Source organism: Helobdella robusta (genome assembly GCF_000326865.2).
Source record: "Helobdella robusta unplaced genomic scaffold HELROscaffold_54, whole genome shotgun sequence".
Lineage (NCBI taxonomy): Eukaryota > Metazoa > Annelida > Clitellata > Rhynchobdellida > Glossiphoniidae > Helobdella > Helobdella robusta.
This window is the reverse complement of record NW_008705287.1, coordinates 22479-44871: the sequence shown is the minus strand read 5'-3', so window position 1 is coordinate 44871 and position 22393 is coordinate 22479. Positions and strand designations below refer to the sequence as shown.

Sequence of the window (22393 nt, the reverse complement as noted above, 5' to 3'; positions counted from 1 at the left end):
CATCTTGTTATTAAACCCCAAACGTGCACCCTCACTTGTGTCGTTAGCAACGAAAATAGTCGATGCTAATTAAATATACAATGATAGAACAGACGCCAATAATTGCACAGCTCACAGAAACATATACGTATGTACATATGCACGTACCATAATAATAAAAAAAATAAAAATAATAAGAAAATAATTAACAAGATGAAACCAAGGAGGAAGACATTTCGTCAATACTTGCCATGTCAGAGTCCGTATAAGAAGATCTTTGGTTCTCTGTTGGAAAGAATATCGGGGTGGCAAATGACGTGAGCAGGTGACGTTTGATGGGGTAGGGGTAAGAAGAGGTGAAGTACTCGGGCGGGGGTAGAAAATATGGCGGAGCGTTTGAGATGGTGGGCGATCCGATGATTTGGTTATCATTTGTAGAAGAACTCGCTGACCGTGGACGATGTGTTTCGTTCTTAGCGGGGGCTGGTATGTGGGAAAGATTTAACTTCACTGGCGTGGTAGTTAGTGGTGGACAGGTGGCTGGCACTCTAAAGGATGTGATAAGTCTTTCATTCGGATGAAAAAGAAAGTCATCGTCATCGATTGAATTAGGGGGGATTTCATGGTCTATGCCATCATTCCTATCAAAAACCTCATGTCTGCTATCAGTCAGCAATCCGTTTTTGTAGATACCATCTTCACTGACACGATCTTCCTCGTCACCGCCATCATTCGTTTTGTAAATAATTTTGTGGTTGTTGGGGTTGATGGATGTCCCAGAAGGGACTCTGAAAGGGGTTGACTTTTTTTCTCGCACCTGCAGGTCCCTACTGCCGCCATCGAGGAGATTTATTTTGTTCTTCAGTTTTGTTATGTCGTACTGCAGAGAGGTGATGTCCAATATTAATTGAACCTGGGATGAAATTAATATTTATTATTACACTATTTTGTTTTTCATTTATTTGCCCAAGTGCTGATGGGCTTATTTACCCAAGAACAATTATTACACTACTATCTTTTAAAAATATAATTAAATACGAAAAAAAACATAGAAACCTGAGTAAAGTATTCAACGAGATGACCGCCCCCTAGTAACTCGAGTGGACTGAGCCACCTCAAATAGCAGTGATCCCAGAAATGCAAACAGGATATATAAGGCTTAATGTACAAAGTATCAGGATCAGTTTGTTTGTTGGCACTGAGGAGAGGCGATGATGAGGACGATGTGAGGGAGGATGCCAGGTTACTATCATTAGAATCCATATCGAAATAAGAGATGAATTTGTTATTTTTAACGTCAGGACTTCCCGGATAGCAGGATGCGTTGATTGACCTTTTAGCTGTTTTATCGCGCAACAGGTCTGACATTTTATCTCCATTAGTTGTTTCTGATTTGTTCTCGTACAGCGATGACGACATTAACGAAGATGACGTTGTTGGTTTGTCTGAATTCGGGATGTCCCCATTGAAATCAATGAAAAATTTGGCTTTTGATTTCGGCGTTGCTGCTGCTGTTGCGTTGTTAATACCCGTTGGTAGGTGTTGCTTAAAAAAACCAAAAATGTCTTTCTTGCCAAAGTTGTGTCCGAGGAGAATTTTTTTATTGATTGAATCAGTATTATAAGCGATCATCTGCAGCAATCCTATCTTGTTGTTGTCGTTGTTGTTGTCGTTGTTGATGTTACTAACGATGTGGCTGTTGACGTTAGGGCCATTACAACTATTGACAGACTTATTATCATCCAGCCTGCCGTGACTTCTATTAATTTCCGACCTCGTCAATGGATTGCTAATTGGATAACCAGCAATTAAGTTATCCAAATCCGCGTCTGCATCGTCATCGAGCAAGAGATTGCAGCTCTTGATTGATCGAATGAACTGCTTGTAGTAGAGAGGATTTCTGAAGTAGGATATATCATATTCGTTGTACTGGACCTGCCAATCAAAGACGTCGAATAGTTGATGTCGGGGACAGCTAGAGGACTGAGGCGTGGTGGATGATGGTGATGGTGGCGAGAGAGTTGGATGAAACCGTAGTGTAGGGGATTTCAATTTAAATGATCTCGGAGTAAGCTGCTTGTGATGATCGTCACTCTGTACAGTAAATAATGTGTTCGCGGTCTTATTTTTATACTTACCTTATTTCGATAAAATAATGAATAATTATTATCATTCATAATTTTGATGGTTTAATTAATAATATACTGGGAAACAAATTTCTCTAATTATACATTAGAAATTTAATAAAAATTTTATTAAAACTAAAAGAATAAAAATCGAATCACCGTAAATGAGCATATGAATATGAAATAAACAATTAATCAACTAATAAATAATTATTAATATAAACAATTATTCAAGTATTAACTGCGCTAATTATTACTATTATTATATGAACGATAAATGAAATGAACCAATCAAAAATTACTATACTATCAACCAACTAACTAAGCAAGCCTAACCAAGCAAACGTAACCAACCAATCAATCAACCGACCAAGCGTAAATGGCCAACCAATTAACCAACCACCAGCCAGCCAGTTAACCAACCAACCAATCAACTTATCAACCAACCAACCACCAGTGAGCCAACCAACCAATCGATTTACTAGCCAGCCAGCCGGCCAACCAACCAACCAACCAATCAGTCAACCAATCAGCCAGACGTATCCAACAGACCTCATCCTCAGTGCTCTTCCTGCTCACGTAGTTCCTCCTCTGTTTCGGTGAATTGCACACGAAAGCGTCGAAGAGGCCAACGAACAACGAGTCGTGCAATGTCGTGAGGTAGATGGTCGAAAATTCGAACTGGTCGCGATGCTGCTGTGTTATCTGCCACACACAATCAAGGAAAGCTTGGAACACGGGACTCTGTGGATATCATCATCATCATCAATGATAGGATAATGAATATTTCATCATTAGTGAAGTTGCAATTATCATCACCACTGATACTATCATTATCATTATTGACAGAGTATTATAACTATCAAAGTTGATATCATTATCTGTACCACTGATTTCATTGTCGCCAGCATCAATGACGACGATGATTTTTCATAATAAACATACATTCTCCTCATCTCAAACATTAAAATGCCATAAAAAACAACCTGCGAACCAAAAAATCATTACAATATTTTCATTATCTCATCACTGTAGAACAGCGTTACATTATAACTATTGTAATGTTACCGACATCATTTTTACAACGTCGTCATCATCATTAACAACAACAACAAACAATAAAAACGCTAATCGTTTTTGGTAACAACACCACCAAAATAGACTACCTCCACATAGGTTGCTTAATTTTTTTCGGCTTGATAAGTTTATAACGATATGTTAATGTCTAGGAATTTGTGCATATGACTTTCTAGGCTTATTGTAGACTCATTTGATAACTATTTTATAGAATTGGTCAAAAGGCTTATATAGCCTGTCCTCACATGTTAATTATTAGTATCATTATCATTATTAGTATCATTACCATTATTATTATTATTATTATTATTATTATTATTGATATTATTATTATTATTATTATTATTCATAAAAAGGGTGACGCAAATGATCCAGCTAATTTTCGTCCAATCACCTTGCAACCTACTCTATACAAAATACTTTCAACATCTATCAACGATCGAATCTATAAATTTCTCGAATCTAATTCATTAATAAACAAAAACATACAAAAAGGTTTTTATCCAAAAGTTGATGGCTTGACCGAGCATACCCAACTCCTAACTCACATGCTCAATGATGCAAAGAGACATCAACGAACTGTCATTGTCACTCTTTTGGATCTTCGAAACGCATTTGGCGAAGTCAGCCACAACATAATCTCATCAACCCTAGATTACCATCACATCCCTTCCCAAATAAGCAACTTAATCAAAGCAATATATGCCGACTACACAATATCTGTTTCTGGATGCGACAACCTTACTCCTCCTATCCCGGTTAGACGTGGTGTTCTGCAAGGTGATCCCGTCTCCCCATTAATCTTCAACATGTGTTTTAACCCATTGATGAAGTTGATCGAAAAGACAGAATATCAACAATGCGGTTATATTTGGGGACCGACGGCCAACTTAAAAACCAATGCTTGGCTTCAATTTGCGGATGACACAGCGATCATCGCCAACAGCACAGATGGTGCTCAAAAATTAATCGACTTGAACCAAGCTTGGTGTAAAGCTACCGGCATGAATATGAGGATTGATAAGTGTTGCTCGTTTGGTATGAGGAAGAAGAACGGGGGCTATGAACAATTTTCGCCGAGGCTGACCATTGATAACAAACAAATCCCTCATATCGATATGAACGGTCATTTTGAATACCTCGGCAAAATTTATGATTTTAAAGGAAACAACTCGAAGGCAAAAGAATTACTGATTAAAAAGCTGAAAAACATGCTGTCAGTCGTCAACGAGTTGGACACAACGCCCCAATGGAAACTCCAAATACTACGAAGATATATTCCGTCTCAGTTGGCCTTTGAGCTTCGAACGTATGACATGCCGTTGACGTGGATTGGAAACAACCTGGATCCTATGGTTGCGGAATCAGTAAGAAATTGGCTTTCCCTCCCGATTAGCAGTTGTATATCTGAATGTCTATCCCTCCCCTTCAAATTGGGGGGCCTGGAAATCAGATCGCTAAAACATTTTGCCGAATCACTCAGAGTTAAACTCAGAAATTATCTGAGATCTCACGACAACAAAGATGTAAACTGTCTGTGGAGTGATTCGTACAACAACTACATTAAGATCGACAACATGCTTCCTGATTCAGAGAGTGTGAAATCGACGCTCAATGCGTTAAAGATTCGTCAACATGAAGCCGATTTCGATCATGTGTCGCAACTTTCCTGCCAGGGAAGAATAATTAAAGCAGTTAGAGAACACATTCCACCAATCCACGTTACCCGATGGTCGAGGCTCACTGCCGATCTTCCGGAGGTCTTATTCAGATTCGTTAGGAAAGCATTGATACAACAACTTCCGACAAATGCCAATCTTTCCAGATGGGGCAAGTCTTCCAACGCCTTATGCCCGCTTTGTAACGCGCTTCAGACAAACAAGCACGTTCTGTCAAATTGTGATTCAGTAGCGGCTTTAAAAAGATTTACAACACGCCACAACAAAATATTATCTTTAATTCTAGAGAAGATCAAATCATTTGCTAAACCAGAAGTTGCAATTTTTGCTGATACGATGAACGACGAATTTCTCCCAACAACGTCCCTCTTCAAATCGTTTCGGCCCGACATAGCACTTCTCCGGGGGGACACAATTGAAATACTGGAACTGACAATATGTCATGAATCCAACTTCTCTAGTTCAAGGGATTACAAAAGATCTAAATATAAAAACCTACACAGTAATTTGATCGACGAGAAGAAAGATTCGAAAATAATTATTAATACATTTGAAATTTCACCTTTAGGCTTTTTTAAATATTTTTATTTATCGTTTGTTGATTTTATTTGGACTGACCAATTTTGCAATGATTTAATTAACTCGGCAATAACATCATCGTACGCTATTTATTGCGATAGAAACTCGATCGCAACATAATTATTTTTAAACTGATTTTGAATTTCTCGTTGTACTCATTGCATGTTGATTCAATGGCGAGCATCGTAGATTATTTCACAAACCTTTATATCATTCTAATTATTTTATTTTATTTTATTACATGTACATTTTGGCCAAAATAAAAGAGTTTCCATCATCATCATCACCATCATCTTCATCGTTAACACCATACTGAACTTTACTATTATTTATCATCACAACAACAGCAACAACATCAGCAACAATATCAGCACTAATGTGATTAATCACATCAATTAAAATTAATCCCATCATTGATTATTATGAAATGATTAACACCAGGCTATGAAACAAACATCGGCTAATTGCACACTAATTGACTCATATCTTCACATGATGATAAATTCCAATTTATAAAAATGACTACAAAAGGATTACACACATACACATTTATTACAAAAAAATAATTACAAACTTTTGTGTTGTGGTTGGAGCTGCCGCTGCTACTGCTTCCTCCTCCTCCTCCACTACCACCACCTAACCCGAAGCTACCTCCAGCTAAATTTATGCCACTACTCCCAACATTGCTGCTATTATTAGCATCGGACAAAAACCCCAATCTATAACAGAAAGGATGGCCCATACTCATCCACTCTCGTTCTATCATTCGTTCGAACCCATCCAATTTCCTCACTCTCTCGTTCATCATCAGCTGACACAAGCAGGAAATGAGGAGGCTGTAGTCAGTGGCGACTGCTTCTGTGGATGGATGTATGAAGATGTGGATGTGTGAGGATGTGGATGTGTGAGAATATGTGAAAATGTGGAAGTGTGAACATGTGGATGTGTGAGGATGTGGATGTGTGAGGATGTGAGCATGTGCGACGGTGTGGTCTTGCGACGATGTGGATGATTTGAAAATTGAAAAAATAAATAATTATGCAGAACATAACAAATATATCCCCAAGCTAAGAATGTTTGCAAATCGATATGCATACAATTATAACAAAGGGAATGCAGAGAAGAAATATTTCACATGATGTCTAGCTTATTCGCTACTCTCCATTTTCTTCTTTTGAACAAGCAACTACAATACGGCAGAGCTAATTACTTGCACATCAATTAAAAAAGGAACATGGGTAAATTTTATTTAAAGCAATGGTAATTATAACAACACTAATATTAATGACAATAATAATAATAATAATAATGTCTGTGTGTAAATGTTTCAATTGAAGAGCAAGGAAGAAAAGAAAGAGGAAGTAGAGAGGACGGGAAACCTTTCAGAATGACGATCCTATTGTCGACAGTCATCAAGTGAACAACCTCCTGGGCGACGTAAAGGAACGCAGACACGCAGGCCATCCAGCGAGACGACTCGACCGACGCACACCAACTGCCGTCACCTCGCCACAGATCTTTCGTGGTGGCTGGACGACAAAATTAATCAAACGTTGCTACAAAGTGTTTATCATCAGTCAGAGCTGTCACTGAAATTATTTCTAAGTATAACATTGAATGAATGTTAAGAAACATATAAAACTACATGCACGGTACTAACCCAACTGACAAATCATTCATCCAGTCAGCCATTCAATCAACCAACCAGCCAACCATCAATCAACCAACCAGGCATGCAGAGGTCCATAAAGGATGAGTGTGCCTTCTGTAGCTCCATCAAACTGGGCAAGCCCAACATTGGGGACCCCAGGTCAACGATTTTCATCTTCACCGCATCACATGATGTCGTAGATGATGATATTTGCTTCACAATGTGTTGCAAAACTCTGTAAATAGATCACATTTGTTTGCTTAAAAAGGCATAGAAACCACATGCAAGTATAAACATTTATTGGCATATTACAAGAACTTCAAATTAACACAATTACACTTGAATGCATACAATTATGCTCATACCAATAAAAACGTATACCAGCCAATGAAAATTTAACAAACACACAAACAAACAAATAAAAACAAACGAAGAAACAAACGAACGAACGAAGAAACAAACATGTTTTCAGATCCAGGGTTCGATTCGTACGACATCCTCAGCAGGGAAACACCATTGGTATGTGTGTACGACCAGATCTTTGTATCATCAATGTTTCGAGTCATTTGAAAATTTCCATTTGGAGATTAGAAGGTACAAAAATAGCGGGATGAATGTGTACAATATATGAAAGTAACACTAACAGAAAAAAATTGGTTGATACGATATGATACGTAGGTTAATTCTGGATACATTGATAACACGTTGTCAAGATAATTTTAATTTACCAAATGAAAGACAAACATATGACTTAATTGAATGAATGAATGAATAAGCGAAATGAATGAATGAATGAAGGAATGAATAATCGAAATGAATGAATAAAGGACTAACAGGGAAGCAGGGATTGCTGCTGTTGAGGTTGTACTTGTGTATCAACTCGTCAGTCAGAGACTCAGGTACGACGAAACATTCCGGTAAGCTAAATTGTGGTGAAGTTGCATGTGTGAGGAATGATGATTGTAGAGTGAAGTTTCTTACAAAATAAGAAACTCCATGTACTGAATGACAGTTCTCATTTACATATGCAAATGTTCATTTAAGTTGTATTTGTATTTAACATTCCAACGTTGAAAATATATTAAAATGTTAACAAAAAAGTAAGTTGTTTTCAAGATATTTACTTCTCTGCCAGTTTAAAGCCCGAATTACAATTGGTTACCCTGTAACCAATCGCGTTGCAGTTGCTAAGTTCTGTCAGCCAATAAGAAACCTCATTATAAACACTTGAAAGAGACTGGAAACCTATATTTTAGTAAAACATTTTTCAACATTTATAAATTATCTCACGATTACAACAAGTTAAGAGGATTGACATCAATGCCTACTTACATCAAGACAAACAAGCTGGTAAATATTACTACTATTGGCGAAAATATTCTCGCTAAAAATACCTTAACATCGAATTTCATTATAAATAATTATAATTAAATAATTATAAATAACAAAAATGAGGTTGGCTTTATTGGGATGGGCAGACAGTCATCAGAAGGATATCAATCAGAATTAAAAACTCTTAATTAATCACATTGATTTATTATCATACATCATAACCATTATCATCATACACAGGAATGATATCATCCCGTATATCATAATCATATTACCATATGTAATCACTATTATCATATATTACAATCATGTGTGTTAAAACCGTTTTATCATATATAGTGGTTATATCATCCTATATCACGATGATACTATCACAAGTTATAATTGATATATCATCAGCTATATCATCAGTTACTTAAAGTCATAATCAGGTAGGTCGAGGTTTTGAATAGAAACATTTTTTGTTTGTTATAACATAATATTAATGAAAGCTACAATGCCGTCTGAACCATCAGTAATAAGTAAATTGAAATAAATCATTAAAAAGAACAAATAGAAAAAAATAACAAAATCAATCAATCAATCAATCAATCAAAAAACAATCAAACCAGATGAACAAGTGCCCTTGAAAACATTGGCAAAGAGGAGTTCGTGCCGTGTTGGATTGGTGAATTGGATGATGGAGTATAAGAGCTGATGGGTTGTTTGTCATTAATTTAAGATGACGTCATTTGAAATAATATAATTTAATTATCATGAAAACTTTATCGTGTTTTAAGTTTTAATTGCTGTACTATTATTATGTTAATACTAAAATGGTTTAAAGTATTCCTATTACTACTACTTTTGCACTATTACTGCTACAAAAACTACACCAACTCCTTCTGTTGCTACTGCTACTATTGATGCTGCTGCTACTACCAATGTTATTAGCTAACACAATAACAGCCAAAACAAATTTTACAAAAAGTTTTGAACAACATTTTCGTTTTCTGATTAAACTTCACGTTACTACAATTACTATTTTTACTGCAAGAATTACAACAAAAGTCTAAACTGAACCTTCTTAACGTCATCAGAGTCTTCAACATTGTTGAATGAGAACAAGTGTAGGCTGAAGTCCTTTTGTTAATTAGTGGTTAATATTGTATTATAGACGATGAAGAAGGCGAGGGAAATAACGAAGATGATAACGATACGGTGTAATGATGTCTTTTTGTTGATTAGTTGTTATTACAGATGATGATGATGATGATGATGATGATAGTGATGATGACAGTGATGATGATAGTGATGATGGTGACGATGAAGATGACGTCACGATGATAGTGATGAAAACAATGATGTTACTGATAAAGGTATGATGATGAAAAATGACGCCGGTGGTCGATGAATGATGATGACACGAGATGAAAAAGACATTGATGTTACAATGGAAATGGCGGTAACCCTGAACGCTGATGATAATGACAATGGTACTAAAGATGATGATTATGATAACAGGAAGATGAAGTCAAAAGTGATGACGACGACGATGATGATGATGTAAGAGTTATTTCTAATCATGTCACTCGTGTTTTTTCGTTTATTAAAATGACAGAAACTTTTCAGAAAATCGTGAATGGCAGGCAGTAAAAAGAAATACAGCAAGTAAAAGATGAAAAGACAAAAAAAAAGAGAAAGAGAGAAAGAAATAACAAAAAAGATATAAAAAGAAAAGGAGTTAGAAAAAGTGAGACAGATAGAGTCAAAAAACATCAGATCAGACATACAGACAGACAGACAGAACAAAAACCCATAAAACTGACCTTGCAGTAGACTTCAAGTTTTTTGCAGCCACCTCTGGGCAGCGAACCTCCTCTGTGCAGTTTCTTCCTCTTGTTCTTACCCACTGAAGATCGATTATCAATTGAAATTTTGGCCTCATTAAAAAAGATTCATTCAAGGGAACATACAACTTCATCACCATCATCATTAATTTACCAATGGTATAATTAATATTATTGTTTATGTATAATTAAAAAGTGAAAGGTGCTTTAATTTTATTTATTATTCTTTAAAAAATCCAAATCTGACAGAGGCAGAAACTCTTTACAATCGAGTATATGAAAAGAATTTATTAATCATCCATTAATATATTAATTAATTAATTAATAATTAATTAATTAAAAAAAGGACAACAGCATTAATTTATTACTATATTACTATATTAAATTATTACTATATTAATTAGTTAAAAATAAGACGACAGCGTTAATTATGAATGATAATTCGTAGAGTAAAGATGTTAATGGGGATGATAATGCGATAATGACGATAATGATGAAGTTGATTTAGATGAGGATGAATCAATCAATGTCTTCTCGATTATGTATGATGTATAACGTTGCTTCTTTGTCAGTCGTCAGTTTTTGACGCCAGTTCAGGCGATCAGTTGCATCAAGCTCTTTGAAGCTCCATGAGTTCAATCTTGTTGGATCGTTTCCGTTTGTGCCCGGGTCTTTTTCAGACGGACTCTGCAGCGGTTGCCAAGTACTTCGAGACCTGCAACAGAACGTATCATGGACCTGTTTTCACTTAATTTGATATTACCAAACCGTCGCTCATAACCCAGCTTGACATAAAATCTCAGATGATTTGAGGTCACTTTTAGGTTAATGCTTTGCATCCATTGCAGCATTTTCGTATCGCCACGATGAAGTTGTTCTTCGAGTTTTGCTGTCACTGATCACTGGTCAGGGTCACTGGTAAGGGCCAGGCTTCTACGCCGCCCAACAACACGGGCATTTTTCTTGCAGTTGTCGGATGAGGTAAACCGCATCAGTGGTAGATTTTACGGCCAAAATAACCAAACTGATAGTTGCTGATTTTGATGATGCATGACTTTAGCCTCTTCTCAATGATCTTCTCGAAGATTTATAGTGGGTGTTCTAGCAGGTGTATAACGCGATATGATAAGCAATTGAAGGGGTCTCCTTTGTCTTCGTATAACGGTACTGTTGTACTGCCGGTACTGTTGTACTGGATACCTTTTGATGGCATTGGACAACTCTTCCAGATCCCGAGACAAATTTGTATTTGATGAGGATGAAATGAATTAAAATAATGGTGAAATTAATGACGATGATGATGGTGATGGATGATGAATACGATGATGATGATGATGATGATGGATGATAAGTCGGTGATTTCGATCAAAATGATGAATACGATGATGATGAGGATGATAAAAAATATGATCTAAATGAGAATGATGACGGTGATGTAAGATATGTAAACAATGATAATGATGAGTCAAAGTGTATCTAATGCTAATTGAATGCCATCAATAGAACAGAAAATAAGTTGATAAGAGAAAAAATTTATATATAACAAAAAATAAAATTAAAAAATAACAAAATATCAAAAACAACAAAAATAATAAGGAAAACAATAAAGGTATGATGAATAAAAATAATAAAACGATAGATAAAATAAGTTAACAACAACAACAAGAGTCCCAATGAGTAAATTGCACATGAAAAAATTTCAATCGTGATTCATCAAATCACTGTTACACAACAATAATAATAATAATGATAACAATAACGACAACAGTTCTAGCTATCTAGAACAACAACAACAACAAAACAACAACAGAGATAATGAAAATAATAATAATAACGATAATAATATTAATATCATTATTACTATTAGATGTATAATAATAATAATAATAATAATAATAATAATAATAACAATAATAATAATAACAATTAATAATAATAATAATGGCAGCAACGGCAGCAGCAGTAACAAAAGCAACGACAACAACTACATACAAACCTTGGTAAACTTCATTAATGTTTGTCAGTGGAATGTCATCTGAAGTTAGGAATTTATGGGCTCTGTATAAACTCTGTAATGTAATGGCATATGTGTAATTACACTAACAACAACAAAAACAACGACGACAACGACAACAACAACAACGACAATAACAATTACTATTACCACAATTGTTGTTGTTGTTGTATTCATAATGATATGATATAATGGAAATAAATGGATATAAATTATCATCAACATCCTCATTATCATTCATTACTCCCCTCACATCACCAATATCAATCTTCACTATAATTATCACCACAGTCAAACATCATAACTTCATTCATCTTCATCATCACAGTAGTCAAACAACATCACCTCGTATATATCAACATATCATTATCACCACAACACAATCACATCACCCTCATCATCATCCTATCATCACCACAACAATCGCATCACCAATATCATCATCTCATCATCACAACAATCGCATCACCAACATCATCACCTTTTCATCCTCATCATCACCTCATCATTACAACAGTCGCATCACCAACATCTTCACCTTATCATCATCGATGTTGTTGTTGCTGTTGTTGTTGCTGATGTTGTGATGATAAAGTGACACGATGGGGACAAATGACAGTCTGTAGGTGGTGATGTAGAGACTACCGAACACGCCACTGCCACCATCACTGAATGGAAGGTACCTCGCCACGTTCCTCACCTCCAGCACCACAATCTCCCCTAATCGTTATCATCATTTTCATCATTGGTATTATTACTATCATCATCATCATCATTATTATTATTATTATTATTATTATTATTATTATGATCATCATCATCATTATTAATAATAATAAATTGAAAAATAATGATGATGATGATGTTCATAATGATACTGGTATATATTATTATTATTATTATTATTATTATTATTATGACAATGATGATGATGATAATGATGATTATACTTATACTAACAATGACAGCAAATCATAAAAATAATAACCATCAGATAACAAGAAATGATAATTATTCTTAATATTTATCATTATTATTATTATTATTAATTATTATTAGTAATATTAATATAATTAATTATATTTGCTAGTAAATAATGAAATAATTATTCGTCTGTTTTTTTTTCTCTTAAATATTCTTCAACATTTTATGTTCATCTTATAAAATTGAAATAATTTCTTGAAATAAAATATAATTAAAATAATTTCTTGAAATAAAATAAAATTAAAATAATTTCTAAAAATAAAATAAAATCTCATTTAATAAATGTTGTTTTTTTTATAGATATAAATTTATTAGTTATTTATTGTGAAATTATTATAAAATAAATTGTATAATAAAAATAACAAAGTTGTTACAATGAATAAATTAAGCAATGTCAAGATTGCAAGAATGACCATTGAAGTCATAATTTTGTGTTATTGTTCTGATACAATATTGTTCTGTTACAATATTGTTTTGTTAATGTGATATTGTTTTGATGATTATATATTGATCTGTAAGTGTGATATTGTTCTGTTAGTGAAATGGCAAATGACATTATCAAAGCAAAGCGTACGAAAAAAGACATAGCTGGTGCCTCATGTATCAAAAACGACAAAAATGAGATGGTTCTTGAACAGGGTAAGATCAAGCTACAGTGGAGAGAATACTTCAACCGTCTGTTAAATGAAACAAATAACACCAATGTCAACTTTGACGCTCCACCCATCGAAGGTCCGATTCCAGACATCACTGAAGAGGAGCTTACAGAAGCTCTGAAAGCTATGAAGGATGGAAAGGCAGCAGGGCCCTCTGGACTCACAAATGACATTATCAAAGCATCTGGTACTGCAGGTATCCAAACGTTACTACAACTTTGCCATTGAACTGTTCATCATACCGGGGTATACGTCTGTTAGAACACTCCCTGAAAAGTGTCGAGAAAATCATTGAGAGAAGATTAACGTCGTGCATCACAATCGGAAATTATCAATTTGGTTTCCTAGCGGGGAAATCAACAATTGATGCAATTCACATCCTTCGGCAACTGCAAGAGAAGTACCTCGCAAAGCATCAGCAACTATCACACATTTTTGTAGACCTTAAAAAAGCATTTGATCGAGTGCCCCGTGAAGCTATCAGGTGGAGTCTACATCAACAACTCATTCCAGAATATCTTTTTCGACTTGTGATGGAAATGTATACAAATACTAAGACTCTTGTCAGCACAACGGTTGGAAACACAGATGCATTTGACATCGGCATTGGAGTTCACCAAGGCTCGATTCACAGTCCACTGTTATTTATAACTATGATGGAAGAAATCACAAAACCAATATGCACTGGTGACATTTGGAATCTAATATATGCTGATGATATCGTTTTAACAGCTACGTCTGAGCAGAATGCAGCACAGATGTTTGAAGATTGGAACATCAGATTCGTCAATTATGGATTCAAAGTCAACATCAGCAAACCAAAGCAATGAACACTGGTGAACCCAGCCAATTCACAGCTACTGGACGATGGCCCTGTTCAGTTTGTAAAGCTGGTGTAGGAAACAATTCAATCAAGTGTCAGCAGTGTAACCAGTGGTGTCACAAACGTTGTTCAAAAATAATTGGTACTTTATCTAAAGTGTCCAATTTTGTTTGTCCTGCTTGCATCAATCCACAACAACAAATTAGAAATAGCAATGTTTTTGAAGCCATTAAGGAAGAGAAAGTCACATCGTTTCAATATCTAGGAAATGTTCTGGATTGTACTGGAAGAGCTGAAGCTGCCGTTCGAGCACGCATACGTGCAGCCTGGAATAAATGGCATCTCCTTGCCTCTATATTGATGGTGACATTTGGAATTTAATATATGCTGATGATCAAGATTTTATAAATCTGTGATACGTCCAGTCTTGTTATATGGTGCAGAAACATGGCTAATGACAACCGAACTGGAACAACAACTTCACCGAATCGATATAAAAATGCTCCGATGGATGCAACGAATTAGTCTGAAGAACGACATCAAATCTACCAAAATCCTGCTTCTAAAGTTCTGATTTAGATGATATAAAGGACAAATGCCGGCAACACCGTCTGCGGTGGTTTGGTCATGTCAAACGAAGTAGAAACAGTGCTATAACTTCTCTTGAAGATGTTGAAGTACCTGTTGATGTGATATTGTTCTGTTAATGTGATACTGTTCTGTTTATGTTTTTTTTTTTCTAATATTGTTTTGTTGATGTCATACAAACCAGGTAGGAACTGTTTCGAACATGCATCCTCTTGTTCTGTGATATTTAGTGATGATTTATTCATTGCAGTAGACCCAGTCTGAAAAATTACAATAAATTACACATACAAAATATGAAAGAATTTACAGTATAATTATTTCACAAGTATTATTATATTTTAATTATTAATGAATCCTGTTTGATTCCATAGATCAAGCATACTTACTTGATTAACAGATTTTGAAGGTGATGTAGCAGCAGCAGGGGTAGAGATGTGCTTATCAGCCCCAATCCTCTGATCTACAAATGACACAAATGTTGCCTTGGACTTTTTTTTAAACATGGTTCAGCAAATAGGTAGCAATCTTTTTTACAATTTACTTTTTAGACTTTAGAATAATTGTTGGGATAGTTTACTTTCACAAAGTGCTATTTTTTGAGTTGATGCTGGAAAATTTGAAACAAAATTATACATTAAACAAAAATAACTGAACTAAAAATGAAACAAAGTCAACAGTGTCTGTAACTATTCTTTTTATGCAAAACCCAATCAGAAACTTCAGTTTACCAAATATCAAGTTAATATTATCTGATTATCAAATACTTTAAGTTAATTAAATTTTAAAGTTTACAAAAAGTAATAGAAAATAAAATTTAATTAAAAATTTAAATAAAATATAAATAATAAATAAAAAAAATTTTAATAATTTAAATTAATAACAATTATAAAATATTATAAATATAATTTACTAATTAAATTATTTTATTTATTAATACCATCAAAAATCAAAGAGATTTTTATTTTATTTTACTTTACCACACAAAAATTGAGTCTTATAATTTATTAACCAATATTTATTTTTTTATTTATTTAAAATCAAAGTTTTAAAATTGAAAAAAATAGCAATATAACAACTGTCATACTTTTTTTTATATTTATTTTATTAGTTCTTTATTTTTTTTAATAGGATCATAGAAGAGAATAGATATTAGATAGGGAAAAAATAATCAGTTTTAATTTTTAAATTTTAAACTTTATATACAGCAAAACTGTCACTCACTAAGTCAAACGACAGTCAAAAAATTAATTATTAATTAATTATCTAAAAAATTTATATATCTATAATTTAATTTAATAATGAGAAAACCGGAGAAAATAAAAACTAATGGATCATAAAACGCATTGAAACCACATCGCCATGTTTACTTTTATTCGTCTTCTTCAAACGTGATTAAACTAAAAAGCCAAACTTTTTCGCCATTGACTTTTTGCCAGAGGAGTAGTTATTTAAAAAATGTTTCAAACATACTCTCCCCACCTAACTTAGACCGTTGAATAAAAAGTGTAATTTAATGAGTTCTAATCAAAATGAGTTAAAATAATAAACAAAGTCTCAATCTAAATTATTTCCTAAGTGTTTATCAGATACTTTAATTGGACCTAAACGCCCTGGTGTACGATCTTCTTTTTGTTCTCACTTCTTATCAACTCGTCTCGTGTTAAACACTCTTTTGCTAAATCTGCACTTGCTTTTTTTGGCCCTTTTCTTTGGAACTCTCTACTTCCTTCTCTGACTAGTTCTCCATCACTTGCAAAGTTCAAAGCGGATCTCAAGACCCATCTGTTTTCAAAATTTATTGAGGAGTGCTGTTGAAAATCGCGGAAATAGCGCTTTATAAGCTAATTAATTGATTGATTGAAAAATCTGTTAACAAAAATTAAACTATAACAGAAAACTTAAGATTACTAACGGGCAACTAACAATTTTCGCCACCCATATGTCATCTCAATTAGCATTGATAAATCAATTGCACTGGATGTTAGTAGATCATAACATTAGAAAACTTGAGATAGTTCCAATTTTATCCATCAATGTTTTTTTCCATTATTTCCAATGCCTTCCCAATAATGCCGCGAACTGTAGAAAGATTACCTTGCCATTTATCAATTCCTGGATTGACCAATTTCCTTGTGATAAGTACCAATTCTTGCCGCCATTTTTCCAGTTCCTTAAGTACTTTGACAAGTTTTTTGATAGTCCCAAACTTCCAGAGTGCCAATTGTGAAAAACGACGGTAGATCTTTTTCCTGATACGATTTGCATCTTCTATCAAGTTTTCTTAACATCATAATTTGAAAGACTGTTTTCTTGTTTTTTTTTTGGAACCAGCTTTCTTCTCACTCAACCTATTTTTGCATTTGTACTTACAAGACAGTGTCGGATTGAAAGCTTAACGACTTAAAACTAACAATCTTCAATAATAATAAAACACTACGAGGTAACGAAGTGATTTGTGCGATAACTATTTTCAGAGGTATTCGGGCTGCCGATGAGTCCCCGGTAGGGACGAAACACGTGTCCAGTCCATCCAAACGAATACTATTCTTTTCTTCTCACGCTTACTGCTTTTCTTGGTTCAGTGTTCTCAAACATAAGCGCAACCGCAAGTGAGAAAAATCAGGCATGTTACCTAAAATTTGAAAATTGGGATTGAGAAGATGGGAAGCGATAACACTATTAGTTACCAATGTAGAGGTATACACTAGCAGAAAAGTTTACGGTTGGATCTGATTTCTTATTTTGAATTTAAATTCTAAGTCGTAATGATTTTTGAACAATTTAGTTGAGATTTTACTAAATGCGGTGCTGTAATGTTAGTAAAACCATAAAATGTGTCCAAATGTCGTTTAAATTAAAGACTTAAAAATTTTTATTACGTAATTTCAATTTATTTTAATTACCAATATTAACCAAAAAATGAAACTAGACAAGAACCTATCTAAATCGGCTATACATAATTAAGCAAGAAGACATTTATTAATCATTTATCAGCAGTCAATGAACACTGTCTGAAACAAGTGATAACAAAGTAAAAATAAATAACCAACAAAAAAGTTTCATCGTTCTGCCAGTTGAGCACATAAACGAAATGATATTTCCCAAACCCAACGTAGAATGAAAAAATGAATATGAAACTAAACTAAACAACTTACAATTCTTCGAATCAATGATATTTTCAAATTGATATAATCAAACAGAATGAACGTTTAAGCTTTATCTCCAGAAGATTTGAAAAAACTCATCAAATCCTCGACATCCTCCTTGGACCCCAGAAAAATGGGCGACCTCTGGTGAATGAGTTCAGGTTTAATATCGAGTATGTTGATGTCGCCATTTGTAGCCAACCCCCCAGCTTGCTCTATGATGAAAGCCATCGGAATGCACTCATACAACAAACGAAGCTGCATGAAGTGGAAGTTCAATTTATTCAAATATGATTGAATCATACTTGGGGCAATATAACGTAGAAAATTAATACTATGAAAAAACGATTTTTAAAATTATTCAACAGAATTTTATAAATCTTTAAAAAAAATATGAATAAAAAAGAAACGAAAAGCAGAAAATCAAAAACACATGGAAGAAAATATATATTTCCATAATTGTTACAGATCAAAATGATGAAAAAACCGTTCTAAAATAAGTACAGATAAAAAAATCATAAAACCAAAGAAGCAAGCAAGTGAACAAAAAAAACAAACCTTTCCTTTTGGCGAGTCCTTAGTGGCAGGGTATGCAAATATTCCTCCATACTTCAACGTTCTGTGTACATCTGCCACCATTGAACCTATGTAACGAGCTCCATATGGCGGTTTGCCACTCTGCTCATATTCATTTATCGTCATTTTAATCACCAACATCATCACAAACATCATCATCTTCATTAACGTTTTCATCATTATGATAATTATCATCGTGAAAAATGAACTCACCTAGTAATTAATACTCATATTTACACGACCATCATTAACATTCTTAAGATCAATCAACCTTATCAAAATTATTATCATTGTAATTAAAAATAAGCATTATCACCATTTATATCCCAATGGTTCATTTAAAATTAAGAAATAATCAGATTAAAGAAATATATATAGAGGAACTTGAAGATAGAGCAAAAACAGTTTATGACCAAATGTCACATAATTACATAAAAAATTAATGGAGGCAAACTTTCAAATAGGATGCATACATTTATGAACTAATATTCATTTATTTATCTGTATGTATGAACCTGCAAACACTTAAATGCATTATCACATCTTTGAACACCCGCACACACACACATGCGCGCGCGCACACACACATGCGTGCACACACACACACATATGTATATATCAACAATGAACATAAAAATAATTTTTGTATCCACAAAGTACCACCATCCTCATCGTAATTATTCACCTCTTTATCACCATCATCCTCCTCCTACCTTTGGGAACTTGAGACTGTCAATGTAGTCCTTGACCTGTTGTGGCCACATGGACGAGTACCCTTCGTTGATTGAATAAATTTTGCCTCGAGGTTTGATCTTCATCTTGCGATCGGTCAACAAAAACTCACCTATTGACTGTTTGAATATTTACATGAAAGAATGAAGCAGGTGAGTTAATTAATTAATGAAAATATACTGTATGAATATATTTATGTATCAGCGCCCAAATAAGCAACCAACTAAATAAACAACAACCAAACAAACATCAACAAAATAAGTGGCCAGGCAAGCAGGCAAAGAGGAAGAAACTCTCCAGCTAAATAAATGAGCCAGCCAGCCCAATTAATCATCTAACAAGTCAACCAACCAATCAGCCAACCTACCAGCTAGCCAAGCAACCGGCCAACCATCAACCAACTAACCAACCGGCCACCCAACACTAACAGGATCCAACAAGAACCCATTAACTCCATGTCCTACTGAGAGAACTAGCATGGTGGCACTACCATACAATGCATAACCAGCTGCCACTGCCTGTCTACCTGGCACGAGGATGTCTTCCTGCTTTATGCTATCATCATTTGGCTGGTGGTGGTGGTGGAACATTAATATATTCATTCAGTTTATTATCACGGTCATCATTGTTATCACAATAATCATCATCTTCATTGTCATCACTATTATTATCTTCAAGTCATTCAACTCCTTATTTTCATCATGATTACAATTATCATTGTTATCATCATTGTCATTATCTACAAGGTTATAATATTAGATATGTCAACATAATTTATCATTAATTTATTTATCATTATTCATTCATTTATTTTATTTTCAATTATTTATTATGTTTATTATTTCATGCCAAAAAGACACAACAAAGAACTAGCAATAAAGTGAAAAAGTAGCCCAACTCTTCGATAGATTGCGAATATAGTTCCAATGGATCCCAAACAATCGATGTTGGATGAACCATCCAGAGGATCAAATGACACCATGTACTTACCCTGAGTGTGTTTTTGCATTGTTGTGTCATTGCATTGTGTTTTTGCATTGTTGTTGTGTCGTTGAGTTGTTGTTGCAATGTGTTGTGTTGCAATGTGCCATGTTGCAATGTGTTGCCATGTTGCATTGGGCTGTTGCATTGTGTTGCAGCACAGCATTGTTGTTGTAATGTTGCATTGTTGTTGTGTTATTTTTTGCTGCAGTGTTTTATAAACCACATAATCATCAAGAAATTATTTTATTAGTAGCAACAAGAGCTTAATAGCATTACTTATATGATCATGAATACAAAAAAATCAGTAATAGAGTTCAAACATTAATTGACTCAGATGAAAAAGTAACAAATTAAAAAAAATGGTATGAATTGTTTAGAAAAAACCAGATGCTATGGATGATTTGAATAAAAAAAACTTCAGTTAAATATAGTCTTCTTGAGACTTAAGAGAACAATCTAATAAACAAAAATACATCATAATGAATTGTAAAAAAAAATTTTTAATCAATCAAGAAAGGATATTAAAAAATTTTGTCATATACAGAATTAATTTTCACAACTTTGAATCAACGTTTTGACAAAAATCAAATAAAATGAAACATGTAAAACGAATCAACCTGTTTTTCCAATTCAACTTCAATGACTGTTTCATTCTCTTCACTGACAAGCAGGCAAGTGGTGAATGAAGATTTCAACATGTTGATGAAGAGTTCATTTGAGAGAACATCTAACTTCTTAACTTCCTCTCCTTGCACATTTGAATTTCCAGTTATGCCGTATCTTTCCAATTAAAAGGTGTAATAATTCTTACAATTAACATATAACCTAACACTTAGTTCTTTAATACCCTACACTACAAAGTATAAATTTAAGTTGTGTATAAATATGAGGTTTGTAAATACATTTATTTAATACAATAATATTCAATTCAACGTGGTAAAAATTAAAAATATATATCAACATTACTAATGATAATATCACTAATGAGTAACAAAATAATATAATTAATTGCATGGTGCATATTTATATTTATCACTTGCAAAATGTAAGCAAAACATTAATTAAATTAAAAATAATTAAAAAATAATTGCTAAATTTAATTTTATTTAACTACAATTGAGCGATTCCAGCTCTGCGAACAGCACTAGAAATAGCTTTAATGGCTGTCAGGATGGCGTTGATCAATTGGGTCAAATCTCCAGTTGCAGACGGATGTTTTCGCTGTTCTGCCAACAGGAACCTCGTCAGAGTCATGCAATCAGTATCTATACCTTCGGCCATTCCTGTATCTAGTTTAGACATAGTGTTGTTAATAAAATTTGAATATCAGTGGTCAAATTTCAATTGTTAACAGTGTTAACACTTAATAATGTCTTAGTTTTACTTTCAACTTAATGTCTTAACTTCCTAAAAATTCTTAAGTCAGTCAGACTTCAGTCAGAGACACTGACCCATTGAGCTACTATTTGTTTTAAATTTTAAAAAAAGCTAAACAAATTACTAAAACAAGCATACAGAAGGTCGCTTGAAAAAAATACCTAACCTTTTAAACTTTTCGTCAGCAGCAGCAGAAATTAAAGAAGAACAAACAATATAATATACGAAGATCTTCTATACAATACATACACCAGCACATTA

At 33.8% G+C, this 22393-nt stretch overlaps 2 protein-coding genes across 2 annotated transcripts; both read right to left on the bottom strand.

Annotated features, from left to right (window-relative positions):
- Window positions 1-184: 184 nt before the first annotated feature.
- On the bottom strand, window positions 185-15820 carry HELRODRAFT_193550 (hypothetical protein; the record flags this gene model as incomplete). Its single annotated transcript, XM_009028241.1, has 16 exons — window positions 185-892; window positions 1036-1962; window positions 2685-2849; window positions 6015-6433; window positions 6820-6969; window positions 7223-7326; window positions 7554-7630; window positions 7926-8013; window positions 8216-8336; window positions 9032-9116; window positions 9486-9545; window positions 10232-10314; window positions 12249-12321; window positions 12805-12986; window positions 15499-15577; window positions 15704-15820. The coding sequence occupies 16 exons, from the start codon at window positions 15818-15820 to the stop codon at window positions 185-187; spliced, it is 3438 nt and encodes a 1145-aa protein (XP_009026489.1).
- Window positions 15821-18186: 2366 nt separating this feature from the next.
- Window positions 18187-22378, bottom strand: HELRODRAFT_114723 (hypothetical protein). The gene is made up of 8 exons (XM_009028240.1): window positions 22299-22378; window positions 21870-22044; window positions 21373-21535; window positions 20670-20762; window positions 20200-20340; window positions 19753-19890; window positions 19022-19141; window positions 18187-18721 (listed from the first exon to the last, which is right to left on the bottom strand). The coding sequence occupies exons 2-8, from the start codon at window positions 22034-22036 to the stop codon at window positions 18527-18529; spliced, it is 1017 nt and encodes a 338-aa protein (XP_009026488.1). The 5' UTR covers window positions 22037-22044; window positions 22299-22378; the 3' UTR covers window positions 18187-18526.
- Window positions 22379-22393: the final 15 nt, after the last annotated feature.

What these genes read in the sequence shown, in the direction of transcription:
- HELRODRAFT_114723 (XM_009028240.1), bottom strand. Translation starts at nt 22,036, where the DNA reads ATGGCCGAAGGTATAGATACTGATTGCATGACTCTGACGAGGTTCCTG. An exon ending in AAGTTGAATTGGAAAAACAG is followed by an intron (nt 20,763 to 21,372) that starts GTTGATTCGTTT and finishes AAACACACTCAG; the next exon opens with GGTAAGTACATGGTGTCATT. An exon ending in ATGGGTTCTTGTTGGATCCT is followed by an intron (nt 19,891 to 20,199) that starts GTTAGTGTTGGG and finishes ATATTCAAACAG; the next exon opens with TCAATAGGTGAGTTTTTGTT.